We start from the raw sequence: 15,487 nt of genomic DNA on the forward strand, positions 1-15,487 counted from the left end.
TACCGCGCTGCCAGTTGGCCAATATAGCATGCTTGTCCTAGGGGTTCCGTCTGTTTGCATGACAAGAGCAGGTCCTGTGTTTGAGTCCGGCTGCATCTAATATTTTTGGATTTTTCACTATTTCACTGCTACAGAGAGACTGCTTGATGCTGGGCCGGCCTAGTTGACCTTCCATGTACATACTCGGTATAATTCTCAAAAAAAAAACACAAGCTGTGTATCGGGGTGGGTGCAAAAAAACCATCCTACCGAAGCAAAAGTATATGCTCGAATGGCGTGGAAATCGGTTTGATGTTAACTTTTGGTAGCAGCGGGGCAGTGAATGGGAAGGTGGAGGCGGTCTACGTCATCATGTGCACAACAGGGGCACAATGCATTGGGTAGTCTATTTTACGCAATGGTCATTACGAGTCGTGGCATTGGTTAGTCTATTACGCAATGAAGCTTGATCCCATCATGCACAATTGTTTTAGACAAGGGCATTATGGTTTTACTGGTGGGAGTAGTGCCGGGAAGGTATTGGCTAAGGGTTTTGGGAGGATCATATGTCATGATCAAAAGAAGGTGGCACAACCATTACTCACTGAGCGTTGAGTCATCTCAGAGAGGTCGTGTAGGTGTTTGCTAGCGTCATAGGACACTGTGTGGAGGTTTGTCTTTGGCGGATCTCGTGGGATTCGATTGGCGTTTGTCTTCGGTGGATCCACATGGATCCGGTGTTCGTTCGTCTGTGTTCCTGTGTCTAGACTTAAGGTTTGCCCGGCTTTGGTGATGGATGGTTGATGACGGCGGCACGCCTTCGGCTCGCTGCTTGTAGTCGTCGCTAGGTGATGAAAGAACCTGAATGTAAATTTTACTTCTGGTAGTTGATGAATAGATTGTAAATTTTTCTCGTAAAAAAAAAGGAAGAAGCATTGCCTTCCCTGGGAGAGTGGCAGTGGTGAGTACCATAGGAACCAATCCTTCCAAGACAAATTCTGAGAATGGAGAAACTCGGTAATATGGGTAAAGTACGTTGACTATGTTCTATTGACACCTTATGTACATGGGTAAAGTAACCTTTTTAGAACCTCCTGTTCGACTTAATGCATGCACTTGGATATAGGCAGATTATGTATGTCATGGTCATACACGCAAGAAACACCGAAATAACCAATTTATTTCTAGAATTTTGCTAATAAAAGAAACAAAGGATTTGCTAATACTCATCTATTCCTCTGTAAACTTTATCTAACTCCTATAGCTATTTGATTAACAAAGAGAAAACCCCCTATATATTTAGTCTATTACTATATAATTACATGTTGCGAACAACATATATGTCACGATTTAATTTAAATTCCAATCTGCAGCTAATACTCCTAATCTGCAAGTCCTGAGATCATATCTTATCATGGCTGCAATTTCCATCTTCAGGCCACGGCCGCGACCATGCCGGCAGCGACGGTGAAGAGCACGAGGGCCATCTGCGCCGAGGATTGATCACTGCCGGAGGTTGTTGTTGTTGGTGGTGGTGGCGGTGGCGGGGAAGTCGACGACGGCGCCGCAGGAGACGACCGTGGTGGCTCTACCGATCCTGCTGCATCATAATATAGTCAAACCAAAGCTCTGGTCAGACATCGACCGAAAGTTTCTCCTATCGATCTCGGTGTCGAACGACCAGTACATACCGGAAGGTGGCTGCGCCGCCGGCGACGAAGCCTTGGGTCCGGACTCCGGCTCGTAGGGAGGAAGCACCACTCCTTGCACTGCAAAATTCATCGATCAATTAGTCGATCGGATCAGAGTTCAGTCGCGCACGTAGGCAGAGAAGAGTTCGATCGATCATGAGAGGCTTTGTATGGTGGCTACTTACTGTCGCAGAGCTGGATGGGCGGCTGGACCTGGCCACAGCTGGTGGGGATCTCGAGGGCGTGGGTGACGTTGACGTCGTAGCCGGTGGAGCGGCCGTAGACGCCGTTGGCGATGTAGCAGAGGCAGAAGGGGTCGGCGTTGAAGGCGGCGCTGTAGGCGTCGCAGCACGCGGGCGAGGCCGCCGGCGCGCCCTCGTACATGAACGCGTGGCACGCCAGCAGGCCGCCCAGCGTGTCCTGGCAGTACTCCGTGCCGGGCGCCGCCGACGCGGAGGGGGCGAGCGCCGCCGCGGCGAGGGCGGCGAGCGCGAGGAGGAGGGGAGCAAACCTGGTGCTAGACGCCATGTCGATTGATCGGCGAGTTGCTCGTTTCTAGATCGTGATTGAGGTGCACGTATGCATGCAGGGGCGCGCAGCTTATTTATTGATGGGGAGTAGGGGTTGGTAGAGGGGTCAGCGTAAGAGGATTTATATTTTGAACGAAGACATTGCGTCGTGCAAGGAACAGACAAGTCAATACACAATACTCTCGCTATTGTACGCCTCCGAGAAAAGTAATTCTACCGTGTGCATAGATATCCGCGCAAGTAGCAGCCCTTGATCAATTTTGGAGGTTCGAATCCATGCAGTCCTAGTTTCAAAAAAAAAGAAAAGAAAAAGAATCCATGCAGTCCTGGGCTCGCAATATTTCACGTGCATTGCTTATTTTATTATTACTGATTTTTTTAGATTATATTTTACTGAAATTTATTTCCCTGTATTCTGTCAAATACAGTATGTCATACCATCAGCCAGTCCTTATTCTCCACACAGTGTACTTTTTCTAGGGACTCCACACAGTGTACTTCTGGCAGAGATTTCACCAAGACTTGCTCCACCCACTGTACCATAATATGCTACACCCTCCGAAGCTTTTTCACATTAGTTTCATGTTTGAAATCATTTTATCTTACGAAACAAAGTGAAATTTAAGATCTGTTTGCATCTTTATGTTGTTGGTGACGAGGGTTTTGACCAAGAACACTCTTGAATTTATTTTGCGCCCTCTCCTCCTCCAGAAAGTATATTGTGGATGGGAACCTAGCCAGTGGCAAGAGCATGGTTGTGTGCCTTGGCAGACCCAAGTTCGAATTCTGTGGGCCGAATTTATTTGGTGGATTTAAAACTTGGTGTCTCACACCTTCCTTCTTAATTATAATGCCACGGGGCTCCTCCCCGAAGCTCTAATTTAAGAAAAAACATTGCGAAGTTTTAATTTAAGTACTAAAACATAGTGGAACTCTACAAAACTGTTAAACTCGTATCATGTTTACTGTATCAAAACATGGTAAAACTCTATGAAACTGGTAAACTTGTTTCATGTTTGCTGTATCGGGACCTGATGAAAATCTCCAAAACATGGCGAAACTCTATGAAAGATGGTGAAATTATTTGAAACATGCTTTTCGAAGTATCTTAAACAGAAAAAAAAACATTTTGTTTTTATCAAGTTTCATATATGCCATACGTTAGATCATTGCACATTTTGCACTGCCAAACGCATTCATATAGAGTTTCTTTCATATTCGTAGCAAGAGCTAAGTTTACATTTTAATGAAGCTGATAATAGTGCACTAATCCTTATTGTAAGATGTTGCTTCTATCGTGAGAGAAAGTTAAAAAATATCAAGTGACAAAAAAGGAAGAGAAAAGTGTCAAGGGACACAAAAAATGTGTCAATGAGACAAAAAGGGTGTGCGAGAGGGTGTGTGTGTGTGATATATATAAGAGTAAGAGAGAGAGAGAGAGAGAGAGAGAGAGAGGAAGCAACACTATTTTTCTTTATAGAGTACACACTAGTAGAAAAAGGGTCAAATGTGAGACACATTAGTCCCGGTTTGTAACAGAACCGGCACTAATGTGTCCATTAGTGCCGGTTCCAACGGCTAGCCGGGAGGAGCTCTTTAGTACCGGCTCGTGGCAAACCTTTAGCACCGGTTCGTGTCACGAACCGGTACTAATGAGAGTGTTGGCAGGATGTTGTCAGAGTGGGGTCCTTCCAGCACCTTTAGTACCGGTTCGTGGCACGAACCGGTACTAATGTTGTCAGAGTGGGGCCCTTCCAGCACCTTTAGTACCGGTTCGTGGCACGAACCGGTACTAAAGGTCGTCCTATATAAACCCTTCGTCCACCCGCACTCTGTTCTTCCCCCTTTCCCCTCTCCCTCTCCTCTGTTCTTCCCTTCTTCCTCTCGAGTTCATCACAAAATTTGCCCCAAATTTGTCAAGATTTGCAGGCCCTCATCCATTCAAATGATCACCAAGGTTAGCAACTTTGTCCTTTCATCTCTCATTGCTAGATTAGCTCTTGCATTGGTTTATATAGTGATTAATTGTGGGTTTTAGTAATTTGGGAGGAATTATATGTGGTAGTATTTGATTTATATGCAATTTGAGGTCAAAATAACACTTAGTTTGCATATGTAGGTGTGGTTTACTTAGTGCCTTCTAAATCTCCGTCGTAACCACCGTCGATCGCCGGCACCGTCCCGTCGCCGGCACCACCTTGTGGTGAGCCTCTTGTTCATGAAATTTTATATAAAAAATTGATGTTTGTGTGATTTGGATATATAGTTACTCGTATAATAATTATCTTACCCGTACGTTGTTTGTTATACACAGTGCCATGGTTTTGATATCCGTCCCCGTCGGCCCTCGTCCTTGTTATGATTCGGATGCGGTATATTCTCTTTTAAAACTATTTGTTGCATTTCGTGTTTATGACAAATTATGCCCATCAAGTTGACATAGATATTTTTATCTAGGAGGTATGTGAACCGGAAATTCCAATCGACCCTATTGTCGAGAGGTTAAATTTAGTTGAAAGAGAAAACGAGTACTTGAAAGAAAAATTGAAAAGAATTGAGGGGGAGAAGATGGAATTGGAGTTGCATGTTGCCGATGTCGTCGATGATCACAAGATCAAGATGGAGAAAATGCGCTTGAAGATTAGAAAGATTAGAAAATATGCCATCGATAGTGAGGCTTGGTATCATTATGCTGTTGGATCAATTGTTACCTTAGTTGCGATCTTGATCGCATTTGTTGTTGCATTTAAATGCTTTAGCTAGAGAGTTATTTGTTTGTTGCATTTAAGTGTTGTGTGAACTTTATGTATGAACTTGTATTAATTTGGTCTATTTGGTGTTGTGTAATGAAGATGAGCCGGCAATGGATGTACGATGACCGATGCTCTCCCCAGTTCGTTGAGGGCGTGCATACTTTTCTGCTTGCGGCTGAGGCAAACAAGCGGGCGGATGGTTTTATGCCTTGTCCATGTGCTGGTTGTAAGAATGGTCGCAATTACTCTACGTCAAGAACCATTCATGTCCACCTGTTTGAGTCCGGTTTCATGCCCCACTATAATGTTTGGACCAAGCACGGAGAAAGAGGGGTTATGATGGAAGACAATGAAGAAGAAGAGGACGACGACAGCTATCCTGGCCATGGGTTCCCTGAATACAATGATACAACAATGGGGGAAGAAGCTGAGCCGGTAATGCGGGAAGAAGCTGAGTCGGCAATGCGGGAAGAAGCTGAAGAAGAGGCATCAGATGAGCCCATTGATGATCTAGGTCGGGCCATTGCCGATGCAAAGAGAAACTGCGCAAGTGATTTGGAGAAGAAGAAGTTACAGCGCATGTTAGAGGATCACAAAAAAATGTTGTACCCGAATTGCGTAGGTGACAAGAAAAAGCTGGGCACCACACTGGAATTGCTACAATGGAAGGCAGAGAATGGTGTATCTGACAAGAGATTTGGAAAGTTGCTGGTAATGATATAAGGATATGCTTCCAAAGGACAACGAATTGCCCGAGAGTACGTACGAAGCAAAGAAGGCTGTCTGCCCTCTAGGGTTAGAGGTGCAGAAGATACATGCATGCCCTAATGATTGCATCCTCTACCGCAGTGAGTACGAGGATTTGAACGCTTGCCCAGTATGTGGTGCATTGCGCTATAAGATCAGCCGCGATGAGCATGGTGATGTCGAGGGCGAGCGCCCCAGGAAGAAGATTCCTGCCAAGGTGATGTGGTATTCTCCTATAATACCACGGTTGAAACGTTTGTTCCAAAACAAAGAGCATGCCAAGGCGATGCGATGGCACAGAGAAGACCGTAAGAAAGACGGAAAGTTGAGAGTACCCGCTGACGGGTCGCAGTGGAGAAAAATTGAAAGAAAGTACGGGAAGGAGTTTGCAGATGACGCAAGGAGCATATGGTTTGGTCTAAGCGCAGATGGCATTAATCCTTTTGGGGAGCAGAGCAGCAACCATAGCACCTGGCCTGTGACTCTATGTTTGTATAACCTTCCTCCTTGGTTGTGCATGAAGCGGAAGTTCATTATGATGCCAGTGCTCATCCAAGGCCCTAAGCAACCCGGCAACGACATTGATGTGTACCTAAGGCCATTAGTTGAAGAACTCTTACAACTGTGGAATGGAACAGGTGTACGTGCGTGGGATGAGCACATGGGGGAAGAATTTGACCTAAAGGCATTGCTGTTCGTGACCATCAATGATTGTCCTGCTCTCAGTAACCTTTCAGGACAGACAAACAAGGGATACCACGGATGCACTCACTGTTTGGATGATACCGATAGTATATATTTGAATAGTTGTAAGAAGAATGTGTACCTGGGGCATCGTCGAATTTTTCCGAGCAGGCATCCCGTAAGAAAGAAAGGCAAGCATTTCAAAGGTGAGGCGGATCACCGGACGAAGCCTCGCCACCGTACTGGTGCTGATGTACATGATATGGTCAAGGATTTGAAGGTGATATTTGGAAAGGGTCCTGGCGGACAACCTATTCCAAAGGACGCTGACGGACGCGCACCCATATGGAAGAAGAAATCTATATTTTGGGACCTGCCATATTGGAAAGACCTAGAGGTTCGCTCCGCAATCAACGTGATGCACGTGACGAAGAATCTTTGTGTGACCCTGCTTGGCTTCTTGGGCGTGTATGGGAAGAAAAAAGATACACCTAAGGCACGGGAGGACCAGCAACGTATGCACGGAGAAGACGGCATACATCAGGGTCATGCAAGCTACGCTCTTACCAAAGAAGAGAAGGAAATCTTCTTTGAATGCCTGCTCAGTATTAAGGTACCGTCTGGCTTCTCGTCGAATATAAAGGGAATAATAAACATGGCAGAGAAAAAGTTCCAGAACCTAAAGTCTCATGACTGCCACGTGATTATGACGCAACTGCTTCCGGTTGCATTGAGGGGGCTTCTACCAGAAAACGTTCGATTAGCCATTGTGAAGCTATGTGCATTTCTCAATGCAATCTCTCAGAAGGTAATCGATCCAGAAATCATACCAAGGTTACAGAATGATTTGGTGCAATGTCTTGTCAGTTTCGAGTTGGTGTTCCCACCATCCTTCTTCAACATCATGACGCACGTCCTAGTTCACCTATGCGAAGAGATTAACATTTTGGGTACTGTATTTCTACACAATATGTTCCCCTTTGAGAGGTTCATGGGAGTCTTAAAGAAATATGTTCATAACCGTGCTAGGCCAGAAGGAAGCATCTCCAAGGGCCATCAAAATGAGGAGGTCATTGAGTTTTGTATTGACTTTATTCCTGACCTTAAGCCGATTGGTGTTCCTGAATCGCGGCATAAGGGCAGACTGGATGGAAAAGGCACGCTAGGAGGGGAACAAATAATATGTATGGACGGACATTCTCTCACTGAAGCACACTACACAGTTCTACAGAATTCCGCCTTGGTGGCTCCGTATATGGATGAACACAAGAATTTGCTACGCTCCAAACACCCGGAGCGGTCTGATGACTGGATTACACGTGAACAAACCAGGAGTTTCGCCAGCTGGTTGCAGACATGTACCATGCATGACACCTCTATTGAAGATGACCTATACTTGATGTCCCAGTTACCATCTTCGAATATAATGACTTTCAAAGGGTACGAGATAGGAAAGGAAACATATTATGGTTATATACATGATATATGGGAACTTGACTATCGACGTGGTTTAAAGGTCCCTTTGTTTCGGTGCAAATGGGTCAATATGACACGAGGCGGGGTAACGGAAGACCCGCAGTAGGAAATGACAACAGTGGATCTCAACAATCTTGCGTATGCAGATGAACCATTCGTCCTAGCCAATGATGTGGCACAGGTTTTCTATGTGAAGTACATGTCTACCAAGCCAAGAAAAAGAAAAGATAAGGAAGCGAATGCATCGTACGATGAGCCAAAGCGGCACATAGTTCTTTCTGGGAAGAGAAACATCATGGGAGTGGATGACAAGACAGACAAGTCAGAAGATTATGAAAAGTTTGATGAAATTGCTCCATTCACAGTGAATATTGACCCGAGCATCCCGTTAAATGATGAAGATTTTCCATGGTTACGGCGCAAAGGGACACACGCGAAGAAAAAGTTTCACACCCAAAGATCTGGGATGTGATCGGCTTCACTAGCTATCATCACTTTCTTCTGTGTTTCGCACCGAGAGGGGAATCTCTGTAATAGTTAGGGTAGTTATGTGTTTTGGCATTTGAAACGCGAAGAAATTTTATGTGCAAACAAATTCACACTATTTCAAATAATTCAAAATTTGAACTATTCAAATTTGAAAACTACGGGCACTAACAGAAAGTTTGTAATTTTTTGTACCTAAAGTGGCTATGTCAGCCTCTGGTCAGGCTATGGCCCCACCATCACCATTTAGTGCCGGTTCGTACCATGAACCGGTACTAATGAGGTTGTGTCAGGTAAGGCTGGGGCCCCATGAGCACCTTTAGTACCGGTTCATGGATGAACCAGACGTAAGCTGTTTTTTAGTCCCACCTCGCGAAGTGAGAGGGACTAGGAGCGGTTTATAAGCCCTGAGTGCAGAGACGATGAAGAAGAGGATCAATGCTCACGTTGCTTAGCTTCAAGCCTTCAGGAATACGGTAGACTGCACGGAGCTATGCGCAGTGCAGTTTACACTATTCCGAAAGGCTTGAAGCAAATTAACGAGCATTGCACCTCTTTTTTATTTTTAATAACTTATTACAACTCCGGACTTCTTCTGTTATGGCAAAAACTAATTGCACGTCGACATTTCTTTTTTTTAAGTTATAACCCTAGACTTTGACCATCAAGTTTTGCAGAAAAGAAAAAATAGCAGAAAAGAAAGAAAAACTATAGCTGAAAAGAAAAAAACTATATAAAAAAACTACTCAAAAATAAATAGAAGAAAATAAATATAGCAGAAAAGAAAAAACTACTCAGAAATAAATAGAAGAAAAAATAAAGCAGAAAAGGAAAAAAATTATATGTGCTATTTTTCAATCGTTTACAAAATGACCGTGAAATTGAAAATCACTACAAAATGAACTCTGAAAATGTTGAATTTTGGCAAACTAGATGAAAAACTACTCACAAATAAATAGAAGAAAATAAATATAACAGAAAAGAAAAAACTATACAAAAAACTACGCAAAAAAAATAGAAGAAAATAAAGCAGAAAAGAAAAAAACTATAAAAAAAATTGGGGCGCTGCCCTGTGGGCCTGATAGGCCACAAGTGTGTAATTACAGGCCTTAAAGGCCCAACAGACTCACAGGGCAGCGCGCAGAGTTTAGGTCCACAAGCCTGCTATACAGAGGAGTTCGAAGTGGTAGCCGCGGCTGGGTTTATAAACCAGTGCGGCTGCCCTTCGCCCAGCGAGGTGGGACTAAACTTTGGGGTGGCAGCGCGAGGCCTTTAGTACCGGTTGGAGCCACCAACTGGTACTAAAGGGGGGGGGGGGGCTTTAGTACCGGTTTGTGCCACCACCCGGTACTAAAGGGGGTCGCTTCCCGCAGCTTGGGCTGGCCAAAACTGGCCTTTAGTACCGGTTTGTGGCACAAACCGGTACTAAAGGCCCCTCCTATATAAACAACACTTGCAAAAATTTTATTCTCCCTCTGTTTCTTCCTCTGTTTCCGTCGTCACCGTCGCCGTTGCCGCCCCCATCCCCGTCGCCGCCCTCGTCTCCGTCGCCGCTCCCGTCCCCGTCGCCGCCCCCGTCCCCGTCGCCGCCCCCGTCCCCGTCGCCGCCCTCGTCTCCGTCGCCGCCCCGGGCCCGTCCCCGTCGCGCCGTCCCCGCGTCGCCGCCCCGGCCCGTCACCGCCCCCGGCCGTCGCCTCGCCGTCGCCGTCGCCCCGCTGTGAGCTCTCCCCCTCTAACCCCTCTCCCTCGCCCCCGGCGGCCACCATGGGCGCCGCCCCTCCCCGAGCCCATACACACACACACACACACACACACACACACATATATATATGAATTAATGCATGTATATATTAGTATATACGTATTTTGTATGTTTAATTAGTTTAGATTATTTAGATTATTATTTTTTCGGGCATATAGCTAGTATTTGTTCTCGATGATGCCCGGCCCGCATCCTCGCCGTCGACCCGTCCGCGACGACGTCCAGCCGACCCATGTCCGGGACTGGGCTCCGCCGGGCTGGCACTGGGAGGTGCTGCCTGGAGGGGCGCGCCGCTTGATGAAGAACCCGGCCCCGGGTCCCGTCATCGACCCTGGTCTCGTTTGGTGGCGTTCGCGTGCGCCAGTTTCGGTGCGGAGGGACCCGGCCCCGCTGGAGGTGGTACGTCGCCGTGTCAGGGAGGAGGACGAGCACGTCCATCGCTACATGGTTGCGTTAGAGGGCAGCAGGTTCTCCAATACCTGGCAGTATCTTCGGGGATCTCACTTCAGCTATGATCCTGTGAGGGTTCCTTCTCTTTGGGTGTCCACCGCCCGCGCCGCAGGAACCGCGAGTGTCCTAGATTCTTCTGTAGTATTCGATCTTTAATTAGCTAGCCAGTGATGTACTATTCAATATTATATATTATTCGAGATGATGTATTCGAGATTATATCTATTATTCTAGATGAAGTATTCGAGATTATATCTATTATTCGAGACGATGTAATTTGAATACTAAATTGTTTTATATTTCTTTTGAATTAGTTAAATAAAAGCTATGGCAGACAATACCGACAGAGAGGGAGAACAGGCCATGTTCGATATGATACGCGGGCCAGATGATGATCAGAGTGAAGAAGATTACGACGGCTCCGAATTTCTAAACAACACCGGATTGATGAAGTCATGAACTACGATTATGACGATGACGAAGAACATGTTGATCCTGAAACAACAAAGACCGGTGAGGTATATATATTTATATAAGCAGGTATCTGGTGATCATCACATGTTTTAAATGACTTGAAGATATATTAACGAATCGATCTTTGTTCTTTCAGCCATCCGGATCGAGCAAATCTTCAGGAAAAAGGACGAAACGAGGCCCGAACAAGTTGAAGGAGGGCGTGAAGTACAATATCGAGGCAGTCAGACCTAATGGCGAACCATTAGCGCCTAATAAGATTGCGGACAAGTTCGTTCGTCAGTGCGGAGTTCTTGTGAAGGACCAATTCCCGATCTCCCTTCAAGAATGGAGAGAGCCAGCAAAAGACAAAAGACAAAAAGGCAAAGAGGACGCTGCTCCATGTCCAGATGTTACTTTTGTCGACAAGAATCAAAAAGATCCGCTTTGGGATACTCTCATGGAACATTTCACCCTACCAGATCATTTCACAGAAGCAGATGTGCAGAAAGTCAAGGACGCTACTCTTAGGAAGATGACGGTTGCATTCAAGAACCACAAGAATCATGAATGGGACAAGTACGTCAAGGGAGGAAGGAAGACTCCAGTATTCGAGGGAACACTAGAGAACCAACGTGCTCATTGGGACGATTTCGTGAAATTCAAGGATTTGGAATTAGCTAAGGAACGGTTGAGAATAAACAAGAAGAATGCCGAAAAAAAGGATAAGTTCCATAAGCTGGGGCCAGGTGGCTATGCGGTGGCAATGCCTAAGTGGGATAAGTCTGAGAAAGAGATGGAGGATGCAGGTGCCACTCCGGTTACTAAGAGCTGGCCCCCCAGGGTCAAGACTTGGTTACGCATGGGGGGAGTTGGACCCGAAGACTGGCAATGTTTCGATGAGGGCAAGTCTGAAGGGAGCCGACGATGCGATACTTGTTGCAATAGAAGTGGCATGATCGGGGGTGTTCCAGCCCAACAGAGAGAACGACGAGCTTACGCGTGCCCTGAGAAATCCTGAACACCCAGGAAGAACATGAGGCAAGGGCGCTATTCCGTGGTATGAGGGGTTTTCAGACTGGAACACCGACTATAGAACCCGTGCGAGAAAGAAGATTGCGGAGGAGAAGAAGAGTAAGATGGAGGAGGAGCAGAGGAAGCGGGACTATGAACGCCTTCAAGGCCTAGAAGCAAGTCAAGCGGAATTGGTAGTCAAATTCCAGCGGCAGCAGGAGCAGATCGACTCACTTACCCAGCAAAGGGGGTCTCAGCAGCTGTAGCAGCTAGCGAATGATCCAGCATTGGATAGCACCGCCCCATCCATGCCGAGAAGCAGCGTGGGTTCTGCCCTCGACAATGCAATGCTGGGTAGATACTCCGTGAATGACATCACGGAGAACACTAGCTACGAGCTACACGTTAAAATGAAGAACATATCCATGAAGGTGGCGGACGCCGTTGCTTTTACAAATCCCCCCGCGGCAACCTTCCATTGCAACCCGATTCCAGCGGGCTATGCTCGTGTCTTGGTTGATGAGGTGGTGGACCCATATTCGGAGCTAGAGCTTGACATTCCTGGAGGTGACGACGAGCGCTTTCTCAGAGAGGCCAACCATCGTATCATCCTATGGAAAAAGGATTGCATCATCTTTCGAAGGCCACCGACACCGCGTCAGCCGACTCCTCGTCGAAGTCCGCCACCGAGTCAGCAGTCTCCCGCTCCTGCAAGTCCACCAAGTCCGGCAAAGTGTCAGGCCACTTGAGGGAGTCCCAGACTAGGGGGTGTCCGGATAGCCGAACTATCATCATCGGCCGGACTCCAAGACTATGAAGATACAAGATTGAAGACTTCGTCCCGTGTCCAGATGGGACTTTCCTTGGCATGGAAGGCAAGCTTGGCAATACGGATATGTAGATCTCCTACCATTGTAACCGACTCTGTGTAACCCTAGCCCTCTCCGGTGTCTATATAAACCGGATGGCTTTAGTCCATAGGACGAACAACAATCATACCATAGGCTAGCTTCTAGGGTTTAGCCTCCTTGATCTCGTGGTAGATCTACTCTTGTAACCCACATCATCAATATTAATCAAGCAGGACGTAGGGTTTTACCTCCATCAAGAGGGCCCGAACCTGGGTAAAAACATCGTGTCCCTCGTCTCCTGTTACCATCCGCCTAGACGCACAGTTCGGGACCCCCTACCCGAGATCCGCCGGTTTTGACACCGACATTGGTGCTTTCATTGAGAGTTCCTCTGTGTCATCACCGATAGGCTCGATGGCTTCTTCGATCATCATCAACGACACCGTCCAGGGTGAGACCTTCCTCCCCGGACAGATCTTCGTATTCGGCGGCTTTGCACTGCGGGCCAATTCGCTTGGCCATCTAGAGCAGATCGAAAGTTACGCCCCGGGCCGTCAGGTCAGATTTGGAAGTTTGAACTTCACGGCTGACATCCGCGGGGACTTGATCCTCGACGGATTCGAGCCACAGCCGAGCGTGCCGTACTGTCACGATGGGCATGATTTAGCTCTACAGCCGGACAGTACCCTGGAGGCCGCACTCGAACCTGCTCCGATCTTCGACTCGGAGGCGGCCGCGTAGACCAAGGATGGATGGCTAGACACCGCCTCGGGGGCTGCAACCTCTACGGCGATAGAGCCGAACACCGATCTTGTCCCCCATGAAGCTCGTGACTCGGAGGTGCCGGACTCCTTGCCGGACTCCGGACCTCCCGCACCCCCTCCAGTTGAATCCGATTGGGCGCCGATCATGGAGTTCACCGCGGCAGGCATCTTTCAACACTCACCTTTTGGTGACATCTTGAGTTCGCTAAAGTACCTCTCGTTATCAGGAGAGGCCTGGCCGGACTGCGGCCAGGACGGTTGGGATGCGGACGACCAAGAAACTCAGAGCCCACCCACCACCCACTTGGTAGCCACTGTCGACGATCTAACCGACATGCTAGATAACGACTCTGAGGACATCGACGGTATGGACGACGATGCCGGAGACGACCAAGAACCAGCGCCCACCGGGCACTGGAAAGCCACCTCTTCATATGACATATACATGGTGGATATCCCAAAGGATGGGAATAGCGAAGGAATAGCGGAGGATGACCCCTGCAAGAAACAGCCCAAGCGCCGGCATTAGTGGCGCCGCTCTAAATCCCGCCATAGCAAGAATGAGGATTCCGGCACCGGAGACAATAATGCACCGGATAGCGCCAAAGACAACCCACTCCAGCAAGATCCAGCACAGGAGGAAGGGGGATGCCAGCCCTCATGAGAGAGCGGCCGAAGAAGAGGTAGAGGACTATATGCCTCCCTCCGGAGACGAGGCAAGCCTCGACGACGACGAATTCGTCGTGCCTGAGGATCCCGTCGAACAGGAGCATTTCAAACACAGGCTTATGGCCACGGCAAACAGCCTCAAGAAAAAGCAGCAGCAGCTAAGAGCTGATCAAGATCTGCTAGCCGACAGATGGACCGAAGTCCTCACGGCCGAAGAGCATGAACTCGAACGCCCCTCCAAAAGCTACCCCAAACGTAAGCTTCTCCCCCGATTAGAGGTGGAGGCATATGATCCCGCCTCACTAGGAGACAATATGGCTGATCGACCACCCCGTGGTCGTGACAGAGAGGCCTCAAGGCCCTTCACTAGACCCGTACCCCGGCATCGCTCGAAAAGCACAAGGCCACAGGGGAACACTCCGGACATGTGAGACATATTGGAGGATAAGGCAAGACAATCAAGATCTATCTATGGATCACGTGGGCGCCCCACGATACGTGACGATCACCGTCACCCCAGACACAGTAAGTCCGGCCGAGCCGAACACAACAAACAAAGCTCTTTTGAGCTCCGTCGCGATCTCGCCCAGTACAGAGGTGCCGCACACCCACTGTGCTTCACAGATGAGGTAATGGATCATCAAATCCCAGAAGGGTTTAAACCCATCAATATTGAATCTTATGATGGCACAACAGACCCCGCGGTCTGGATCGAGGACTATCTCCTCCACATCCACATGGCCCGCGGAGATGATCTCCACGCCATCAAATATCTCCCACTCAAACTTAAAGGACCAGCCCGGCACTGGCTTAACAGCTTGCCAGCAGAGTCAATCGGGAGTTGGGAGGACCTGGAAGCCGCATTCCTCGATAACTTCCAAGGCACGTACGTGCAACCACCAGATGCAGATGACCTAAGCCACATAATTCAGCAGCCAGATGAATCGGCCAGACAATTCTGGACACGGTTCTTAACCAAGAAAAACCAAATCGTCGACTGTCCAGATGCCGAGGGCCTCGCGGCCTCCAAGCATAACATCCGCGACGAGTGGCTTGCCCGGCACCTGGGACAGGAAAAGCCGAAATCCATGGCAGCCCTTACATCACTCATGACCCGCTTCTGTGCGGGTGAGGACAGCTGGCTAGCACACAACAACAACCTCAACAAAAATGCTGGC

At 47.9% G+C, this 15,487-nt stretch overlaps 1 protein-coding gene across 2 annotated transcripts; it reads right to left on the reverse strand.

The window, feature by feature from the left end:
• Positions 1–1,138: 1,138 nt before the first annotated feature.
• On the reverse strand, positions 1,139–2,294 carry LOC123116484 (non-specific lipid transfer protein GPI-anchored 19). Of its 2 annotated transcripts, none has more exons than XM_044537437.1 (3): positions 1,856–2,294; positions 1,671–1,748; positions 1,139–1,576 (listed from the first exon to the last, which is right to left on the reverse strand). In XM_044537437.1, the coding sequence occupies exons 1-3, from the start codon at positions 2,196–2,198 to the stop codon at positions 1,413–1,415; spliced, it is 585 nt and encodes a 194-aa protein (XP_044393372.1). In that variant the 5' UTR covers positions 2,199–2,294; the 3' UTR covers positions 1,139–1,412. The 2 variants fall into 2 exon arrangements, with proteins under 2 accessions (XP_044393372.1, XP_044393371.1); XM_044537436.1 differs by having other exon boundaries at positions 1,139–1,579.
• Between the last annotated feature and the right edge of the window lie 13,193 nt (positions 2,295–15,487).

The sequence above is a fragment of the Triticum aestivum genome, chromosome 5B (assembly GCF_018294505.1).
Source record: "Triticum aestivum cultivar Chinese Spring chromosome 5B, IWGSC CS RefSeq v2.1, whole genome shotgun sequence".
NCBI classification, from domain to species: domain Eukaryota; kingdom Viridiplantae; phylum Streptophyta; class Magnoliopsida; order Poales; family Poaceae; genus Triticum; species Triticum aestivum.

Coding starts and splice junctions, on each gene's coding strand:
- LOC123116484 (XM_044537436.1), bottom strand. CDS start 2,198: ATGGCGTCTAGCACCAGGTTTGCTCCCCTCCTCCTCGCGCTCGCCGCC. Junction 1,749..1,855: donor GCCCATCCAGCTCTGCGACA/GTAAGTAGCCAC, acceptor TGAATTTTGCAG/TGCAAGGAGTGGTGCTTCCT. Junction 1,580..1,670: donor GGCGGCGCAGCCACCTTCCG/GTATGTACTGGT, acceptor ATTATGATGCAG/CAGGATCGGTAGAGCCACCA.